Source organism: Carya illinoinensis, chromosome 5, assembly GCF_018687715.1.
Source record: "Carya illinoinensis cultivar Pawnee chromosome 5, C.illinoinensisPawnee_v1, whole genome shotgun sequence".
NCBI lineage: Eukaryota > Viridiplantae > Streptophyta > Magnoliopsida > Fagales > Juglandaceae > Carya > Carya illinoinensis.
Window position 1 is genome coordinate 9,813,179 of NC_056756.1, and position 21,806 is coordinate 9,834,984.

Sequence of the window (21,806 nt, forward strand, 5' to 3'; positions counted from 1 at the left end):
GAGGCGACAAATAGGGCAACAACACAGCCGCAATATATATTAAAAGGATGGTTATTTTTTAAAAAAATGCAAAATTTTGGTGAATATGTACAGTTTAAATAAGATTATATATTTTGTTAAAAATTAAATAAATATAATTATAATATAATTTTTTAATATTAATTTTATTTTGAGATTTAAAAAATTTTAATTGTTTATTATATTTTGTGTAAAAATTTATAAAAATTATAATAATTATATAAGATGAGATAAAATAATTTGAGTTTGAGTATCCAAACCAGACCTAAATTTAGAAATATTTACATAATTACGCATGATTTTATAACATATGTATCATAAATTTAGAGACTGGTTTATTTAAAACATATTTACCACCTCTTAATTTTAAAATTTTCACATGATTTTATAACATATAAACATGGTTTCCAGAAATAAATATTTACCATAGGATTTTATAACATATATCACTAATAGTCACTTCTTTAATCAGTAAGTAAAAAAAATTAAAAAATTAAATATATAGGCAGTCGAAATAAAAAAGATAAAATAGAAAAATAAAATAATATTTTTTATAAGAATAATGTTATTTATTATCTTAATTTTCATCATTTTATAATATAATATTAGATAATTATAAATTATTTATTATATTTTACTTATAAACTTATCATCTTATATTATATTATAAAATAACGAGATAATAATAAAAAAATAGATATTTTTTCTATTCATAAATATTTACACAAGGGAGCTCCTCCTTCCAACCTCCCATGAAAGATGATCCGATCACCTCGACCTAGGTAGTACTCGCCGTGACCACCTATAGAGTGGCAACAAATCACGCCTCTCAATATGGTCTGACCATTTTCTTTGAGTCGGCCATTGTCATTATTTTTTTATTGAGGTATTTAAATTTAGAATAATGTTATTAATTATAAAGTATGTAAATGTCAAACTGTTATTTTAAAAATTAATAAAAATTATTATTAAAAAATTATTATTTTTTATGTCTTATAAAAAGATTATATAGTAATTACATACTTACGATTATAAGTTTTATTTTTCTTAAATTTAAGAAATATCTCATCATCTTTATTGTGAATTATCATTATATTTTTAATATTTTTTGGCGTAGAATGTAATTGATAAACTAGTAATAAACATAACAACTAATTATTTAAAATCATATTGATATAATGACGAAAGTTACGATAAATAACATTATTTTTAGGTCATAAAATATAAATAGTAGATTTTATCTGTATTTTATTGAGTACAAATTTAACTACAACTAGAATAGGTAACTACTGTTTATATAATTTTCCTTAATCTTAATACTTCCCTTATTTTTCCTCCTCCCAATTTTTCCCACCGTTACCTGAGAAAGGTTCCCCTCCCTCTCCTCCGGCACCCAATGGCAGACTGGTCTCAGCTACCCAAAGAACTTCTATACCTAATCGCCCAACAACTCCACAGCCCCTTCTACCAAAGCCGTTTCCGATCCGTCTGCTCCTCGTGGCGATCCTCTTTCTCCCCTAGACCTCGCCGCCGCTTGCCTGGTCGTTTCCCTTTCCTACCTAACGATGGAATTCCTGACTCTACCTGGGGTTTCCAGCTTTCCAGGCGCACCGTGTTCCTCATGGGATTCCCTAATCCTCGTTCCCAAACACCCCCCGACTCCTCCTGGCTCGTTAAAGTGGAGGAAGTCCATCCCGATCGAATGCGCTTCCTGAACCCGCTCTCTCGGTTCCAACTCAAGCCCTTACCAAAATCTTTCCCCAAGGTAATGAACCTGTCGGACCTCAAAGTATTGGAATTGGGTCAAGAATACGTTCTCCACTATATGAATTTCCGACCCTTCGGCGAGGCTCTGGGCGATGTGGGAAACTTGTACATGGAAAAAGTAGTTTTCATGTGCTCGGGCTGCGAAGAAGCCGATGAGTTCGCGTTGCTCACGATTCATGTTTCAGGGAAATTGGCTATGTTCAAGTCGGCTCATAAGCGGTGGACTATAATACCCGATATGCCTTCGCCGTACGACGATGTCGTTTTGTTCAGAGGGGAATTTTACGCGGTTGATGGTACGGGGAGGGCCGTAGTTGTTGGTTTGTCGTTGAATGTGGGTTTGGTTGCGGAGCCCGTGTTTGGCGGCGACAAGAAGTTTCTGGTCGAGTCCAATGGTGAGTTGTTGTTGGTCGATATGTATCTGAGTGTGGGGGACGTAGGTTTTGGTGATGGTGATGGTGATGGCGATGAGATTGTTGAAGAGGTTTATGATCGGTATGTGGGGGAGAGGACGGTTCGGTTTAAGGTTTTTAGGTTGGAGGCTGAGGGGAAGAAGTGGGTGGAGGTGAGGAGCTTGGGGGATCGGGTGTTGTTCTTGGGGGATGATTGTGCATTTTCGGCCTCAGTGTCGGAGTTATCAGGTTGCATTAAAGGGAATTGCATTTTGTTTACGGACAATTTCTTCTACATGAGCTGTGAAGAAGGTGGTGTTAGTGGTGGTGATGTGGTTTTTAAGGAGCGTGATATAGGCGTGTTTGATTTAGATAACGGTTGTATTGCACCTTTAGATTATTTTCCCGAGTATTCGAAGCTGTTCTGGCCGCCTCCAAATTGGGCCACCGCAACACCGGTGGCAGTTAAGTATTGTTCTTGGCATTAATGAAGCTTTTTCGTTAGTTTAATTTATTCCTACATGGCTTGAATCGTTCATCGGTATGAGCTTCTTATAGTAATCGTGTATGCTCATATGATCTTTAGCATATATTCATTGCTTTCATTGTAGTGGACATTTTTCTTTAGATGCGACGTTAATAGCTATCAAGTCAATGCTTGGTAGTTGGTACAAAAAACTCGTAACTTGATTTGTGCTCCATTTCCTTTTTGCTCTAGGTTATGTCATGTTGATTTACTACTTGAATGTAACTCACACTCTATCGTTGTTAGTTTTATTCTTGGCCAAGGCTCAAAGCTGGGAAGGTTTCCCTGTGCCAGACAGGCGAGAATTTGATCTTTTTTTTTTTTTTTATAGTTAATAAGAATTTTATTATTGTAAATAGGCATAGCCCAAGTACACAGAAAGTATATAAGAGAAAATACCTACATACAGCATCTAAGAAGAAAGGAAAAAATTAGAAAAACTCCAACAATTCATCACTATTCGATACAAAAGCCTTAGCCCAAAGATAAAAGAGTTTTGAGAAAAAAATCCCTAATTTCTTCCAACGAATGTTCTTTGTCTTGAAAACATCTCTCATTCCTTTCAAGCCGTAGACACCACATCAAACACAAAGGAATCATTCTCCAAATAACAGTAATAAGGAAACACCGCCCAGCATACTTCCAACAAGCTAGCCGTCAAGCTAGTAAATTCACCACATGCATTGGTATCACCCAAGAAATACCCAACCTTCCAAAAATAACATTCCACAAACTTTTAGCCACCTCACAATGTAGAAACAAGTGATTAACTGATTCGCCATCTTTCTTACACATATAACACCAATCAACAATACAAAGACCACGTTTTCTTAAATTTTCAGTGGTCAGAATTTTGTCATGAGACACAAGCCAACAGAAGAAGGCTACCTTATTTGGAACTTTAACTTTCCAAATACTTTTCCAAGGGTAATCACTTACACCATGACCGATTATAGCATTATAAAAGGAATGAACTGAAAATCTGAAATTTCTCTCAGGAATCCACAACAAGCTGTCAGTACTGCCTTGGACAAACTTCAACCCATATAATCTGCAGAGAAAATCTGAAATGGCAGTGACTTCCCAATCATTTTCATTTCTCACAAAGTCAACATTCCAATGAATACAATTGTTCAAAAAAGAGAAAGAAGCAGCCACAGTTGCATCTTGCTGCCTTGCTATCTGAAAAAGAGAAGGAAATTCATTCTTGAGAGTCATTTCTCCACACCAATAATCATGCCAAAAACTAATTCTTGATCCATTCCCCATCTTAAATTTGACATGTTTAACAAACTCCTCCCATCCCATACGAATAGACTTCCATAAACCCATCCCATAAGCACCTTTTACTTCATTTGAACACCAACTACCCCACATACCCGCATATTTAACATCAATCACATTTTTCCATAAAGCATTCTTTTCTAAATGGTATCTCCATAACCATTTCCCACAAAGGGTTTTATGAAACAGCCTCAAGTTACTCACACCCTTTTTTGAGAATAAGGAACGTTCTCCGGATGCTTTTCGAGCTTTTTTCTTTCACACTCTACTCCTTTGGGCATCTACTATAGTTTTGAATGGAACGAGTCTTAGTGACTTTTCTGCTACTATCCGTAGCACTTAGATTGTAACTAGGCTTTTTTCTTGTATACTCCCTGTGTACTCGGGCTTGGCCTATTTACGTGGATCAATAAAATTTATTTACCTATCAAAAAAAAAAAGTTACGCACACCCAAACCACCATTTGAAATCGGTTGACATACCTTATTCCAACTATCAATTGAAATTTCTTTTCCTCCCCATTACCTCCCCATAAGAAATTCCTATAGATCCTTTCAATTTTTGAAGAAACCCCAGCTGGTAAAGGGAAGAGAGAAAGGAAATATGTTGAGAGATTGCACAATGTACTCTTGATTAAAGAGATTCTACCCCCTCTAGACAAATTTATTATTTTCCAGCTGGCTAATCTCCTCTCAATCTTCTCAATCACACCTTCCCAAATCAAGACAGATTTATGTGCTGCACCTAGTGGAAGACCAAGACATGACATTGGCAGCGAAGATGTTTTACACCCCAAAATAGTAGCCAGATCAGAAATATATGGAACTGAACCCACCGGAACAATTTCAGACTTGGTTAAGTTAACTCTTAGCCCCGACACAGCTTCAAAACATAACAAAAGAGCTCTTAAAGACCAAAGATGTTCTTGATTGGCTTCACCGAAAATCAATGTGCCGTCAGCGAAAAGAAGGTGAGAAACAATCACACTACTCCGAGAGTCACAGCCCACTTTAAAACCCGACAAAAAGCTAGCTCCCACCGCCGCTTCAATCATTCTACTCAAGGCATCGATGACAAGAATAAAGAGAAAATGGGATATCGGATCACCTTGCCTCAAACCACGAGAACTATTAAAGAAACCAACTGGATTATCATTCACCAAAATGAAGAATCTTGGTGTAGAAATACAATGCTTAATCCACATGCGCCATCTCTCACCGAAACCATAATGGCCAAGAAGATACAATATAAACTTCCAACAAAAATGATCAAAAGCCTTTTCGATATCCAATTTAACCAAAACTCCATATTCGCCCATGTTAATTCTGTGATCCAGACATTCATTTGCTGTTTAACACAGAATCTAAAATTTGTCTACCTCTCACAAAAGCATTTTGTGACTTTAATATAATTCTTCCCATAATAACACTCATCCGATTGGCCAGCACCTTAGAAATAATCTTGTAGACCCCTTTAACCAAACTAATAGGCCTAAAATCCCGCATAGATACTGCCCCCACCTTTTTAGGGATCAAGGCTATAAAAGTGGCATTGATACTTTTCCCAAACTTCATGAAAGTATGAAATTTCAGAAATACATTCATAATGTCATCCTTCACAATGTAACATGGCTAACTACTACTCAGCCTGATAAACTGGGTAAACCTCAAGCAGACTGATCATTTTTGTCATCCATGAGATGGAAACGTTTATAGTTGAATGGCTCTTAGTTAGCAGGGATGCTCAAGTAATTATTGTACTACTAAGTAATAGAGAAAGTTGAGGCATCGTGCCTTAGTTGTAATCCCAGGACGTGGGTTCTGTTTGCCCATGGGCAGCTCGGAGGGCTTCAGAGCTGATCAAACATATTCAAATCATTTGTTCCTGAGCTTATGGATTTGCAGGGCTAGATTTTATTATTATCGACTGGATAGGCTGGCTCCGAGGATGGATCTTGAGTAATATCATTCTTGGGGCAGCAGGGATCCTTCCTCCCATTGTATGCTAACAGAAGCATTGCCTGTACTTGGCAGTGCAACCTCTTAGAGCATTGATCTACGCAAGAGGTCTATGACAGCGGATAAAAACCGAAGCTGTTTCAAGCCTCCTTCATCCTGATTCAGATATGTTTAGTTGAGCATATTGCAGCAGTTATTTGAGGCAAATAACTTGGGGATGAGTGGGGTGAGGGAAGGATGGCCTGAGCTGTGTTTATCTCTTCAAACAGGCTGGGTGGCTGAATCAGAGAGAGAGAGATTTTTTTTTTTTTTTTGGTTTTGGGGGGGGGGGGGGGGGAAGAGGAAGAGAAGGGGGGAGGCAGAGTTGCCAGGATAAGTTGGGGAGAGAGAGAAAGAGAGTTCTTGAGAAAAGACCAACGTTCTGATCTTTCAATTTATCAGGTGTTCATGGATATCAAAACTGAATATACATTGACATGGCTTAGTGAAATGCAACCAGTATTCCTGTGGAAATTCCTTTTTCTTTAATTTTGCATATAAATATTTTCTCATTGATATATAATGGTTTTTGAAGTGCTAATTTGCTGACTGCTACAGGTGCAAAATCAATTAGAAGAACTGGCATTGTAAAGTGATGGTTATCTTCGTGGTTTTATGGCCGTCAGGTAAATTGAAAAACAGCTTGGTGTTTGCTAGGATCTGGAGCCGTGAATGCTTCTTAACTAATACCTGTTGGTGTTTTAAAATCCTTTTTTACGCATTATTTTGCTTATATGCAATGGAATTGGATCAGTGCATGATTTTCTTTATGGGTGATTACCAAACTTCACAAAGTGACTCAAGACACTCCCATTTATTACAAAAATGAGCCAGGCAACACGGATAAAAACATGTTCCTGGCCATTGAGGAACTATATTTCTCACAATTGATTACTTCTGAAATTCTTCACCACCTCAAATAATCTCTATGCCATCAGCATATGGTAAATGGTTGTTCTTCATAGCTTTGGAGTTTTGCAATTCTACCTTTGAACAAACTGTGCATATGCTAACACTAAAAATACACTACCCCCCATCCTCCAAAAAAAAAAACCAAATAAACATTCCAATTTTGTTTGATGTCCTCTTGCAATGTTGAAGACTGACGGGTTTCAAAATATGCTCTGGATATGTGTTTCTGACAAGTAACTTTCTCATTAGCCAGAAAAGCTCTTTTCCCTCTGCAGAATCGCAGATTCAAGTGCTCGGACGGTAGCAAAAATAGGAACTTGTTCTAAACATCTGTCCGCGCTGGTGCTGTTGGGGGTGAAAATCACAGGTGGGAGTGATGGACATGGAACGGCACCAATCTGACTTCCTGTAAAGATTATATCTTGAACAGAGTTCAACCGTGTCGAACGATTGGGGGCGCCTAATTAAGCAATTGCGAGATGCTGACTCCTAGTTGTTGCTCTAGCAAATCTCGGCCTCTGATAATGTATTGTCACAGATGAGACTTGAGAGGGAAACAGGGGGGAGCTATTGGCAACGGCTCTGCTTCTGAGAGGCGGTGGGAGCACTAAGAGGATAGGATTGTTAAGTAAAAATTAACTTTAGTCAAGAACATTTTTGTATTTTGTTTTCTACACTAACGAAAGATGCTCATTTTCCTCCTGAAGATCTCAATCTATTATTTAATACTTTTTTGTATCATCATATCCACCTCCAGACTCGAAGACGTTTTCACTAATGAAAATGCAGTTTCCCTTATACCTAGGAAAAGCAGAAGCTGAGGTACAAAACTTGCAAGTTTGCAACGATCACCACAAAATAGCACTCCATCCCCCAGGCTTTCCAGCCCAACCGACTTCTTCTGACCTCCTCAAACTTGACCACGAAATTGATCTCGGCACCTTGACTTCCAGGACAGAAACCCTACAGGCTGCAGGCGACAAACCAGCATAAACATGGAAACCAACTACAACTCGCCACTCCATTCGACCAAGATGTTCCTCTTGCAGGGAAACGCACAATGCAAGACCAAGTCCAAACTTGCTTCCAAAGGCTTCTTTTGAATCGACAACAACAGTTGTTCTTGTGCTTTAAATAAATCTTGTTCTTAAACAGAACCGCGTCATCGTACCACACTGGCTGTTCTTCAATCATGTTCCATTGCTCATTTCCCGACGTATAAACAATCATTTTGCCACGAGCAAGGCTGGCCAATAAGAAATCCTCACATTTAGAACTCAAGCACGGGAAAACAGCCTTCATTGTGATTTCCATGCACGCATGAGCTGAAAAAATCTTATCACCCAGTTTAAAGATTCGGAAGTTTCTGATGTCCAATGCCATGGGAGTTCTTCTTTTCGAACTTGTAAGTGGGTTCAGAAGGTGCAATCTCCCGTGCTTGTCTTCCTTGATCTTGAGCAAATAATGACAAAGAATAGTTTTGTCAGGATCAACTTCAGGTGATTCGAAAAGACAAATGGTGTGTCTGCATAGGTAAAACATTTCGGTCATGTAACGGCCGTAAGTGGGAATGGGAAGGCTGCTGAGTAAGCCAGGACGAGGTTTGGGTGGGATCCTCGACCCAGGAGAGAGGAAATCCTATGAAATTGGTTTTTTTTTTTTTTTAAATTAAAAAAAAAGAAAAATCGATCTCTTTCGTTGTTAATGCTCGACGTGAGATTCCATTCCAATAATTGGACGAATAAATCCTACAACATGGTTACGTCTTCTGAATTGTTTTGGAAGGGTGAGGTCCGAGATATGGTGACACATGCAGTGGTTGAATCACCAAACCAGCTAAACGGCCCAGAAGAAAACAAATTGCTGGATCAGATGTTTAAGATTGCAAATTTCACATCGATAATAAGTATTAACAACCGAAGAGTCCTTTGCGGGACTTAATTATGTTAAACGAAGATCAAATGTCGCTTTCACAGCAGACAGGAATGGATGCCTCGAGTAAATTAGAGTGGGGTTATACGCGTGAAATGTGAATGCATCGGTGTTGGTAGGTTAGCTAGAAGGTTGCTTTCTTGGCGTTTCTTAGTCCGGACAGAAAGAAATTATAACATTTGGCATGGCTTGCTTTGCCCTCTTGAATGCTTTAAGATTTACCTTGGGCTGAAAGTGATTGTGCATAGTTTTGAGTAAGACCCCTTTCCGTCAAGAGTTTGCAGTGCGTACTCATGAATACCATTACTCTCAACGGCAGCGCGAGTTTGGCTTTTGACATGGGGAAGGAAAAAAGGAAAATACTTTAACTATAAAAGATTCTGCAAAAACAAATCCACAAATAGATGTAACTTGATGTGATATATCAAATTATAAAATTACTTTTATTTTAAAATAAATCTAATGAATTTCATGAAACCACGTTAATTTATGAGTTTATTTTGTATAATCTCTTTGTATCTATAACAATTCTAATAAAAAAAGGAAACAAAATTTAAGAGCATTAAAAATATGAGAATATATAATCTTTTCACTTATCACCTAATAAAACTTCGTGATCTAATGTCAAAACTTTAAACCATCCTAATTGTATTGCTAAAAATATACAATATTACCCCCTCCCAGATTTCTCGTTCTCACATCCTCAGGGCTTTCAGTCCACCTCTGCAACTTCTTTGTTAGTTCAAGTCAACTGTTTAACTTAAATTCACCTAGAAGGGTAAATTACTCAGACTCAGTCTCGCTCCGGAGCATTTCCCGGAACCCTTCTGGCACTGAGGTTCCCAGTATATGACCAAACTCGGTCTAAATCAGCAACGACTACTTTTTCAGACTTCAAATCGATTGCATCCTTAGGAGTGGTCCTCCTACGAGAGGAATGTGCTCTCCCAGGGCTTCCCATTACTGGTGTAGAACAGAAGGTTGGAGTCGCAAATGGTGAGCCATGCGGAGTGTGGTGGATTGAGAAGGGGCTAGGAGACATTCTTTTCTGAATAGGAAGACCACCTAGACCTCCCCTGTTGAAAATGGACATTGATTCCGCTGCAGCACATTGCTTGGTCGCATCATCTACATAGAGAACGTCATCTATCCTGGCCATTATGTTAAACGCCAAGCTTTCCATCACTCTTGAGTAGCTTTCCAGAATTGACTGCCCTACATCCTGCCAGAGAAAATTTCTAACATGTTTTACTTCACAGGAAAATTCCTACCATCTATTCCCAAAAGATACTGCATGGTCATAGCATGGTAGTTGGTAAAGACAATGTGGGAAGCTTCTTCAAACAGAAGAAGGGAACAAAAAAGAACTCTAAATCAAATTCCCCATTCATCACTAATAAGACTCAGAAAGATTTGCCAATTGTACTGTAATGGGAAGTAGGCGATTTCCTAGACCAAGAAATCCTGTCCCTCCCTATCCCCACTCCCATCCTAGACCAAGATCCGTCACTTGTCCTCTTAAGGCTCCACTAAAATGGTCCAACTACAAAACTTAATCAAGGAAATGACCAATCATTCACTATTGCGTCTCTTGAGGTACTTACTACAGACCAAGCATGTTCTGATCGTGAATTATGGCAAGAAGAATATATAGTTAGAAGTATGTACTGGCACAAGGATGCACCAAAGCTTTCAATATCACAATTCCCCTAACTTTCCAGGAAACCCCATTTCCTCACTGCACCATTTGAGCCACAATGTATTGACAACCAAATTCTTTTTTATAAGTATTGAAAACCAAAATAACAGTGACAGATATTTGTTGTAAATATGCCAAAAAATTAAGCCACCGCATATTTGGCATCAATAATCAAAATAATGCGTGTTTGTGCATGTGAATCTATTTGTAAGATGTCATATTTTTAGATCATAAAAGTTTATGAGAGCATAATACCTTATTGTATTGGATCTTGTTCATGTCCAGTGCAGTTTGTGGGAGGCCAGGGAATCGAAGCCTCAAGCTCTGTAAGAGGGTCTCTGCTCTTTGGGCCAAAAAATTATTCTTATCAACATCAGCAACAAGGCCCTTGACCTTGCCACCCCAAGATGAGCGCCTAGATTTCATGTGAGTTGCGAGTTTCCTCTGGTCTTTCTGCTTCCAGACATGGGTTGCTGCCTCAATCCTGTTAGCTATCTCCAGAGTGTGATGCTCAGATGAAAGGTCCAGGCAATCAAGTAGACATTCTGGAGAGAACTGCTCAGCAGTTATGTAGCGATAAATGACATCACCAAGACAAGTTTTCCCACTCTGCAATTGAAATCAAACAACAAAAGGAATCAATATCCTAATGCACAAGAACAAGTTTTTTCCCCTATATTTTTTTTTTTTTTTTTTTTGGTAAAGGGGATTGTAGACCCATTTGGAAAAAAAAGCCACAGGTATATAACCACCTACATCTCCTTCATTAACAACCATTTCCAACAACCAGCAATTGGTTATAATAGACCACTTATAAATTGCAAACACGGTAAATGGGTCAGATGCAGACTAATATCTGAAACAAATCCGATGAAATGCATGCAGACTTGTACATGCTAACTGTGTCATGTTAACATCATAATTAACCAGCGTGGAAACCCATACCTTGGGTAATGTCTCCAAGTAAGCACTGGGGATCTCCATCTCAGCTAGCACACTGCTATTAATTGCCAAGGCCGCCTTCAGTATCTGGTTTGCACAGTCCCTACACTGCTGCAACCTCTTCCTTGCACCATCTGACAACCCACATGGCTGTACTTTTGGACACGGTAGCCACCACTTCTCTTCCTGCCTAACTGAAGGCCTAGCACCCCGCGATGTGTAAGCATCACAATCTTTTGTTTCACCCACAACCATCCCCCGATCATCATACCAAAATTCCGTATCACAAAACCCATCAAGTATGCCAAGCAGCATCGCATCAAGCTTTTTAAGTGCAGGTAGATTTATGTACAAATCCGAGCGTGGCCTAGTTGCCATGACTTCGTATGTGCCTCCACCAGGGAACTGTTGTATCGAGGGGACGAGTTCCACTATGGAATCACTGACACACAAGAGCCACTCCATTTCTCGACGCCACATTGCCTTCTTCTGCGGCGCAAGTGGCTCTAACCTCCACAGTTCACCAAACACGGTAGCTGCCATGGAAAACAAAATCAAAGTATTCAAACCAAGATATTACCAGGGAACAGTTTCACATACACATATATATTATATATGGAAGAGCAGAGACAGCTGACTGACTGACTGACCAGATAGATTGGTGATGGCATTTGAGATGGCAAGGGCAGTGCACACTCCTTTCCCTCCTCCAGACATGTCTTCACCGAGAAGAAGCTTCGCAAATCTCTCCTTCATCATCTCGAACTCTGATAAAATAAAATAAAAAATAAAATCAACACTAAAGTTCTTCAAAAATTATAAAGACTGAGATCTCAGCTTAACTATGCACGGTAGAGACCCTGCTTGGTCGCAGAGAAGCTGGAGTAAATTTGGCAAAAACAAAAAACTGCAGTAAATAATTTGACGCCACATGTTCTTCCATCATGCTTCGTGTTAACTATACAGTGCATCGGTAAAAGAATAATTTGAGTTTCAGAATTTTTTGTTTTGAAAGGAAACAAACAGAGACGCCAGAAGTTTAAAGAGGAGACAAAAAATTACTCGGACAAAGTAAAAATTAAGCGCACACTGTGTCTCAGTGTCCCAGTTTAGTAACAAATTTAGAGCTAAAACATTCAATAATAACTAAAAATAAACAAGACAAAAGAAACGGACTACCGGACAAATCTGTTTCCCGTTTCTCAGGTTTCTGATCCCAAAGCACCACATCCTTGCCTCCAATTACTGGCAGCATCACTGGCGCCTTGAGACCGAAATTATGGACGCGGGGACGGGGAGAGGAGGTGATAGAGCTGGATGCACCGCACTCGGCGTCGAACCGCCGACAGGTGAAGCTACTGCAGCTCTCGGACTCGCTGACGTCAGCGCTCAAGCTGTAACTCCCGCAACGCTCGCTCTGCTCCTGGTCGGAGACGTACCCGTCTTCCTCCTCCTCCTCTGAAATGCTTCCCATTTCCACTGCCAAGATCGGACTGTCTCAACACGGATCTCGAGCAGTCAAGTGGACATCTGCTACAATGCGATGCAGCGTAGCAAATTCAAGCGAAACCAAACCCAAAACTAGAACAAAAAAATAAAAATAAAAAGGGCCGCGTGGTTTGAAGCGGTAATGTGAAGATGATGATTGACGAAAAAGAAAAAGCGGGTATAGAAAAGCTCTCTGCCTCTCTCGGAGATAGGTTTACTCCCAACGGACTCTTTCTCCCGCTATATTTCTATAAAACAAATATTACATATCCTCTCTCTCTCTCTCTCTCTCTGTGAAACTGGCGATGGTTTGGCAATGCTAGTGGACCCAAGTGCTAATAGTGCCACTGCTGCTTCTGTTATTGATGGGAGCAAAAGGTCCAAGAAAAGTAAAAGGGACGGCGTCTGCAGGGCTTAGCACCCGACACGCCCACTTTTCACCCGGTCCCACTCTGCACCCTCCTTAATTATGACGTTCCTTCTTACCCAGAGGCCCACCTTTTTCCGTGGACGTAAACTTCTATCGTCGATTCCCATCTGGCAATGTCGTGTCATGAACCATAGTATATTGTAAGCAAGATAAGGAAAACATTAGTGCCACATAGTCTACCGATTTTTTTATTATTTTTTAAATGAAAATGTGATTGTTTTATTATTTTTTTAAAATGTCTAAATAGTTTTAAAAAATAATAAAAGAAAAAGTAAATAAATGAAAAATTAACTGATCGATTGAAATCTTTCGTGGACGAAGCAACATCCGGTAGATAAATATTAATCATCATCCTTATATCATATAATATATATAATTTATTATTTTTATTATTTAATTTAAATATAGATTTATATTATATATAAATATGAATGTATTTAAATAAAAAATAAAAATAACAAATTAAATATTAGTACTTGACATAGGAAATAATAAAATAATTTTTTTTAACCAACTATAGGTATAAGGAGAAAGAAAAATTATACACATTATCCTTATACCACTAATCATACATATTTTTTTACTCTTTTATTTTTTTTCTTAACAAGTATATGATATAGGAATTATGAGTAAAAGAAATTAAATAATTTAACAAAAATAAAATTAAAATAAATAAATAAATAAAAATATAGTATTTAATGTATTGATGTGTAGAATGATAAGTAGTAAAACTCATTTTTATTTTCTTTTTTTGATAAATAATAAAGCTCATTTTCATGTCAGTATGTAGAGCATAATATCCACATCATTTCAATGTTAAGATTTGATTTGTAATATTTAAATTTTAAAATTTATTTTTTAAATCAAATTATATCATATAAACAATTTAGTTCTTCATATCAATTTATAAATATAATTTTTCTTTAAGGGATAATCAAGTATAAACTTTAAATATGCAACTCTTGTGCACTTTTTTATAAAATAATAAGCATCATTGTCAAAATATTTTTACAAGAATTTAAGGCTTTTATGCTTAAAATTTGTGCTTGCTCGTTTATAAAAAACAAAAACCGTAGTTGATTTAAGAGAAATAATATTTACAATCGTAAAATGCGTAAATACTGCATAATTTTTTTAAAAAAAAGAGTAAATACGGGACCAATATAAAAAAAAACTAATTATTTAATAATATCTCACTCTTTTTCAAAATAATTACACGATACTTACACATTTTATGATTATATGTAATATTATTCTTAACTTAAACATCCTAAATTTGTATCTAAAATCACTCAATTATTTTCATTTTTTTCCCCGGATAGTTTGATTAAGGCGAGGCGTTATCAGATATGTGCTATGGGATCTCCACCCCAAGTCTCATTCATTTTTTATCTTAAACTGAGATTCATGGTTGAGATTGTATTTAGTTTCATTCATTTCAAAAATCATGATTGAATTAGGATACAAATTCTAATTCTTAAACTATGTGAGGGTAACTACACATTCGATTAAATAATAAATGTTATGTCACTAGTAAAATTTCTTTTTGGAAATCTATATTCAGAAGTCCTCATACCTCATTTCTACTCATCTTATATGATCATTATAAATTTTCTAAATTCTTATAAATAATGAAAAATATCAAATCTCAAAATAATAATAATATTATTCTCAGTAATATTATTTATTATTATTTTTCTCATCATCTAATCATATGACATTAGATAATTAAAAACTATTTATTATATTTCACTTATGAACCTATTATTTAATGTCCAAGATAATGAGAGGATGTTGAGTAGTTTTTTTTTTAAAATAATACTCTAACAATATTTTATTTTATTTTTAACTTTCAACTCAACTTACAATCCAAACATCTCTTAAAACCTATAATTTGGATAAGAGTCGTACTACACCCTCAAAGCACATGGTGTAGCCTGACAAATTTTTATTTATTTATTTTTAATTTTTTTAAATATTTTTAAAAATTTATTAGTATTAAAATATTTTTTTTAATCACTAATAAAAAAAAATTGTATCAAAATCCATTTTCGATAGGCTGCTCGAAACAACTAGTATTATTCTTAAGTGATATGAATGGAGTCAAAGGTCGAATACCGTTGAATTGTAATAAATAAATAAGAATAATGATACGAGTATTCTTATATGTTATATATCATATTTATTTTAATTTTTTATATTTTATAACAAATATGTGATATATAAATAATAAGTAAAATAATTTAATTAGTTTAATAATAAAATAAAATAAAAAATAATTTTAAAATATATAAAATATATAATTTAAGATAATAAGTAATATTTTTAATAAATAAAAACTTTTATAATAAAAATATTTTTTCTTGAAAATCCTTTCGTAATTATTACATTATGGGTGGGTTATAATAGTTGAAAATAATAGACTAACTACTACTTTACCATTTGTTTACAATTATATATTAAAATAATATATTTTCTGAAATTTTAGTTCGATTTTATTTTGATTCGACGCATTTAAATATTAAAAAAATATTATATTATTGAGAATGGTAGACGGATGGTAATTCAGTTGTAAGGTATCGTTTTTTTTGTCGTTAATTCCACTATTGAATGTACGATCTGACACAATCTAGATCGTTGAAAGACGAGATCCAAGATGATGTGGGTCCTACCGGTCATCAGCGGTCCAGGTTCTACTGCACCTGAACCGAGAGAATTCTCGTCGGCCACTGTCTATGATAAAGGACCGACATTGTGTGGAGGAGAGTATTCTCTCTTCGGATGCCGTTACGTATTCAACCGGTCTTACGTTAACACGTTTTCTAATTTGACGATTTGCGGCCTCAGATTCACGTGACATGTATGTCCCAAAGCAGGAAATATTACCACGTTTCGAATCCCTGCTGGCGGATCTCCTCGAGACGGATTTGGGTTACGTCATGAAAATACCGGAATCGGATGGCTGGAATTAAATACCGGTTTTAATTAGAGTAATAATTACACTCTGTTGACTGATACAAAAATTTAAATACCATAATCCCCGTGCCGAATTATGGGACCCATTGCGCGTGAATAAGATGGAAAGAATATAGTAAAGTGGGATCGGCGCGTGGGAATAGATGAGGATGAGGACCACCGTGGAACTTCACGCACGTGATGAACAATAGGTCGTCTGGTCGGATGCAGGATGTGTGGAGCGTAAAGCGGATAGCGCGAATGGGATTACGATTTTCCGTCTCAATGCTAAATCTTACAACGGCCGCAAAAAGTATAATTTTGCATGTAGGAGTAAATGTAAATAAGTGTTGTAAAATAACATTGTAAAATTGTATGACCACCTTGAGCTAGCCATCAAATGCACAGTGTATAGTGCCAGCATAGTACTGCATAGTAACTGGCATAGTAAATAGCCGACATCGCACAGTGTGCATAGTGCCAGCATAGTACTGCATAGTAACTGGCATAGTAAATGACCGACATCGCACAGTGCGCATAGTGCCAGCATAGTACTGCATAGTAACTTGCATAGTTCCCTTTGTACGCCTATATATATCGTTGAATTCTTTAAGAAATTCATAAGTTTCATAACTTCTCTTGAGTTCTATCTCTCTCTCTCTCTCCTTTCGATAGTTTTATAACACGTTATCAGCACGAGAGTTCTGACGATCTTGAAGCTAATAGTCCTCTACTTCAAGTAAGTCTTTCAATATATTTTTTTATAGTTTTCAAAATGAATATGAAATATTAAACATACTTATATTCTTGATTTATATATGTAGAAAATGTCAAATCTTACAAAATTGGAATTCGTTGCTCTTGACATTTCTGGGAAAAATTATTTATCTTGGATCCTTGATGCTGAGATCCATCTGGATGCAATGAACCTGGGAGATACAATTAAAGAAGGAAATCAAAGGTCCCTGCAGGACCGTGCTAAGGCAATGATTTTCCTTCGGCACCATCTTCATGAAGAATTAAAAACTGAGTATCTAACGGTGAAAAATCCACTTATTTTGTGGAATGATTTAAGGGAGAGATATGAACACCAGAAAACTGTAATCCTCCCAAAAGCTCGTCATGATTGGATGCACCTGAGGTTGCAAGACTTCAAGAGTGTTAGTGAGTATAACTCTGCACTCTTTAAAATTAGCTCGCTATTGAAATTATGTGGTAAAAAAGTCACTGATGATGACTTGTTAGAGAAGACATATACTACTTTTCATGCCTCGAATGTGCTCCTGCAGCAGCAGTATCGAGAGCGAAAGTTCAAGAAATATTCTGAACTTATATCTTGTCTTCTATTAGCTGAGCAAAATAATGAGCTTTTGTTAAGAAATCACCAGTCACGTCCTACTGGTTCTATATCATTCCCTGAAGTGAATGGAACTAGATTTACATCATTCTCAGAAGCGAATGGTGCATCTTTTCAAAGAAAAAGATGGCGTGGACGTGGTAAGAAAAACTATAGAAGTGGAGGTCCTAGAAGTGACCACACTAAAAGGAAAAATAATAGATATACACCGTACCACCAGAAGTGGTTCAACTCAGAAAAGGGCAAAGGTCCTCAAAATAAATTTGTAAAGAAATATGAAGATGAATGCCATAGATGTGGTATGACTGGACATTGGTCTCGTACCTGTCGTACAGCTAAACACTTGGTTGACTTATACCAATCTTCCATAAAAGAAAAAACAAAGAAATTTGAAACAAATTTTACTGAACCATCATATGCTTTAAATTCTATAGATGGAGAAGATATTACAAGTCTTGATGTTTCTGATTTCTTTGAGGATTCTAGTGGTAGAGTTGATCATGGAAGTGCTCCTTTTTAATTAATGTATTTCCTTTATATTATTGTAAAATATTTTTATTCTGTAATGTTTTTTTTAGTAATGAAAGTTTTATATATTTTGTAGAATCATGAGTCTTATTGATGAACTTTCTATCTCCGAGATGAATAATAAAGATGTATGTCTGGCTGACAGTGCTACAACTCACACAATTCTTAAGGATAAAAAATATTTTCAAAATCTAACATTGAGTAAAGCCTATGTTCATACCATCTCCGGTTCATCGAATCTAATTGAAGGCTCCGGAAGAGCTTAGTGTTGCCTAATGGCACCAAATTTTGCATTGATGATGCTCTATTTTCTTCACAATCCAGAAGAAATTTATTAAGTTTTAAAGATATACGTCGTAATGGTTGTCATATTGAAACCATTAACGAAGACGATAAAGAGCATCTTCTCATTACTAAAATAATTTCGAGCCAGAAGCTCGTATTAGAAAAACTGCCTGCCCTCTCATCTGGATTGTATTATACAAAAATGAGAACAATTGAATCACATGTTGTAATGCACCAGAAGTGCATTGATCCCAAAATATTTATGACTTGGCATGATCGCCTTGGACATCCGGGATCAATAATGATGAGACGAATAATTGATAATTCGTATGGGCATCCCCTAAAGAATCAGAAGATTATCTTACCCAATGAATATCCATGCTCTGCATGTTCTCAAGGTAAATTGATTATCAAACCATCTATCTCAAAGGTTGGTTTTGAATCTCCATCTTTTTTACAAAGGATTCATGGAGATATATGTGGGCCTATTCAACCATCAAGTGGACCGTTCAGATATTTTATGGTTTTAATTGATGCATCAAGTCGATGGTCACATGTTTGTTTACTTTCCACTAGAAATGCTGCATTTGCTAAACTTCTTGCACAAATAATTAAGCTACGAGCACAATTCCCTGACTATCCAATTAAAATTATTCGATTGGATAATGCAGGAGAATTTACATCTCAAGCTTTTGATAATTATTGCATGTCAATAGGAATAGATGTTGAACATCCAGTTGCCCACACACATACTCAAAATGGTTTAGCTGAATCATTGATTAAAAGGCTTCAGCTAATCGCTAGACCTTTACTCATGAAATCAAATCTTCCTATTTCTGCTTGGGGACATGCTATAATTCATGCAGCATCATTAATTCGAGTTAGACCATCAGCATATCACAAATATTCACCATTACAGCTTGCATTTGGTCAGCAACCAAATATTTCTCATCTTCGTACTTTTGGATGTACTGTATATGTTCCAATTGCACCTCCACAACGTACAAAGATGGGCCCTCAACGTAGACTTGGGCTATATGTTGGGTTTGATTCTCCATCTATTATCAGATACCTTGAGCCTCTTACAGGGGATATGTTTAAGGCACGTTTTGAGGATTGTCATTTTGACGAATCCATTTTTCCAACAATGGGTAATGAGAAGTCGGTGCCTGAAGCACGACAAACATTGTGTAATGAGAAGTCGGTGCCTGAAGCACGACAAGAAATTACTTGGGAAAATAAAACTCTTTCCCAATTTGATCCTCGTACAAAAGAATGTAATCTAGAGGTTCAAAAGATTATTCATTTGCAAAGTGTTGCAAACCAATTACCGGATGCATTTACTGACACTAAATGTGTGGTAAAATCATATATTCCTGCTGTTAATGTTCCAGCAAGGATTGCAGTCCCTGAAGGACAAGTTGCCAAAATAGCAATAGGCGAGTCTAAGATACGCCTGAAGCGTGGACGGCCTATTGGTGCTAAGGACAAAATTCCTCGGAAGAGGAAAATACAAAATGAATTTGGTACTCCTGAAGAGTCCATACCAACACAGGCCATAAGAGTAATCGATGCTCATGAAGAGAGTAAATCTCCTGAGAAAGAACCTCCTGAAGAGGTATTTCATGAAATGTCTTCCCTTGAAGAGGGACAGGTACCTGAAAATAACGAGATCTCGATACATTTCATGAATACAGGAGAAATTTTGAATAGAAATAAAACTGTTGTCGACAACATATTCTCATATAAAATGGCTCTTGACATTACCAGAAGTAATGAAGAAATTGAGCCAAGAACTGTCGAAGAATGTCGACGTAGAGATGACTGGCCAAAATGGAAATCAGCTATTGAAGCTGAATTAAACTCGCTAGCAAAGCGAGAGGTCTTTGGACCAATTACACAAACACCAAAGGGTGTAATACCCGTTGGATATAAATGGGTATTTATACGTAAACGTAATGAAAGTAATGAAATTGTGCGATATAAAGCACGACTTGTTGCACAAGGTTTCCTGCAGAAACCGGGGATTGATTATGAGGAAACATACTCTCCTGTTATGGATGCAATCACATTCAGATATTTGATTAGTTTGGCAGTTATAAAAAGATTGGATATGCAGTTGATGGATGTGGTCACCGCATATTTATATGGATCATTAGATCATGACATATATATGAAAATCCCTGAAGGATATAAAATGCCTGAAGTTTCTAATCTGAGTACATCCAGAAGTATGTATTCTATTAAGCTTCAAAGATCTTTATATGGGTTAAAACAATCCGGACGCATGTGGTATAAACGCCTTAGCGAATATCTATTGAAAGAAGGATTTGAGAATAATCCAATATGCCCATGTGTTTTTATTAAGAAATCAGACTCCGGATTTGTTATTATTGCGGTTTATGTTGATGATCTAAATCTTGTTGGAACTCCTGAAGAGATCAGAAGAACTGCTACATATTTAAAGAATGAATTTGAAATGAAAGATCTTGGCAAAACGAAATTTTGTCTCGGCCTGCAGCTCGAGCATTTGCCAAATGGAATTCTCATTCATCAATCAAATTATACAGAGAAAGTCTTGAAACACTTTTACATGGACAAAGCTCATCCCCTGAGTACTCCAATGGTTGTTCGATCACTTGATGTGCAGAAGGATCCATTTCGTCCTTGTGAAGACAATGAAGAAATTCTTGGTTCTGAAATACCTTATCTCAGTGCAATTGGAGCCCTGATGTATCTTGCAAATTACACTCGGCCTGATATTGCATTTTCAGTTAATTTACTTGCAAGATATAGTTCCGCACCAACTCGAAGACATTGGAATGGCATTAAACATATCCTTCGATACCTTCGAGGTATGGTTGATATGAGATTATTTTATCAATATGGTTCAAGTCCACAATTAGTTGGATATGCAGATGCAGGTTATCTTTCAGATCCACACAGAGGTAGATCTCAGACTGGATATGTATTTACTTATGGAAATTCTGCTATATCATGGAGATCTGTCAAACAAACACTATCTGCTACATCTTCAAATCACTCAGAGATCATTGCAATTCATGAAACAAGTCGAGAATGCATTTGGCTAAGATCAATGATCCAACATATTCAAGAAAAGTGTGGTCTTCCAGTGATTAATGATAGTCCAACAACTTTATACGAAGATAATGCTGCTTGTATTGCTCAAATTAGAGGAGGATATATCAAAGGTGATAGAACCAAACATATTTCACCTAAATTCTTTTATACTCATGAACTTCAAGAAAAATGTGAAATTAAAGTTAAGCAGAT

General features: G+C 36.6%; 2 protein-coding genes across 4 annotated transcripts; one reads left to right on the plus strand and one right to left on the minus strand.

Moving 5' to 3' along the window:
- Positions 1-1,302: 1,302 nt before the first annotated feature.
- On the plus strand, positions 1,303-7,602 carry LOC122311912 (F-box protein SKIP23). Of its 3 annotated transcripts, none has more exons than XM_043126683.1 (3): positions 1,303-2,641; positions 6,543-6,610; positions 7,146-7,602. In XM_043126683.1, exons 1-2 carry the CDS (start codon positions 1,415-1,417, stop codon positions 6,573-6,575), a joined length of 1,260 nt encoding a protein of 419 aa, XP_042982617.1. In that variant the 5' UTR covers positions 1,303-1,414; the 3' UTR covers positions 6,576-6,610; positions 7,146-7,602. The 3 variants fall into 3 exon arrangements, with proteins under 3 accessions (XP_042982617.1, XP_042982618.1, XP_042982616.1); XM_043126684.1 differs by having other exon boundaries at positions 7,150-7,602; XM_043126682.1 differs by having other exon boundaries at positions 1,304-2,641; positions 7,172-7,602.
- A 1,778-nt stretch (positions 7,603-9,380) lies between these two features.
- Positions 9,381-13,279, minus strand: LOC122311911 (rop guanine nucleotide exchange factor 1-like). The gene is made up of 5 exons (XM_043126681.1): positions 12,649-13,279; positions 12,120-12,236; positions 11,473-12,005; positions 10,783-11,136; positions 9,381-10,050 (listed from the first exon to the last, which is right to left on the minus strand). Exons 1-5 carry the CDS (start codon positions 12,941-12,943, stop codon positions 9,622-9,624), a joined length of 1,728 nt encoding a protein of 575 aa, XP_042982615.1. The 5' UTR covers positions 12,944-13,279; the 3' UTR covers positions 9,381-9,621.
- Between the last annotated feature and the right edge of the window lie 8,527 nt (positions 13,280-21,806).

What these genes read in the sequence shown, in the direction of transcription:
- LOC122311911 (XM_043126681.1), bottom strand. Translation starts at nt 12,943, where the DNA reads ATGGGAAGCATTTCAGAGGAGGAGGAGGAAGACGGGTACGTCTCCGAC. An exon ending in ACTTGGAGACATTACCCAAG is followed by an intron (nt 11,137 to 11,472) that starts GTATGGGTTTCC and finishes TTTCAATTGCAG; the next exon opens with AGTGGGAAAACTTGTCTTGG. An exon ending in ACAAGATCCAATACAATAAG is followed by an intron (nt 10,051 to 10,782) that starts GTATTATGCTCT and finishes TTTCTCTGGCAG; the next exon opens with GATGTAGGGCAGTCAATTCT.
- LOC122311912 (XM_043126683.1), top strand. Translation starts at nt 1,415, where the DNA reads ATGGCAGACTGGTCTCAGCTACCCAAAGAACTTCTATACCTAATCGCC. An exon ending in CCACCGCAACACCGGTGGCA is followed by an intron (nt 2,642 to 6,542) that starts GTTAAGTATTGT and finishes TGACTGCTACAG; the next exon opens with GTGCAAAATCAATTAGAAGA.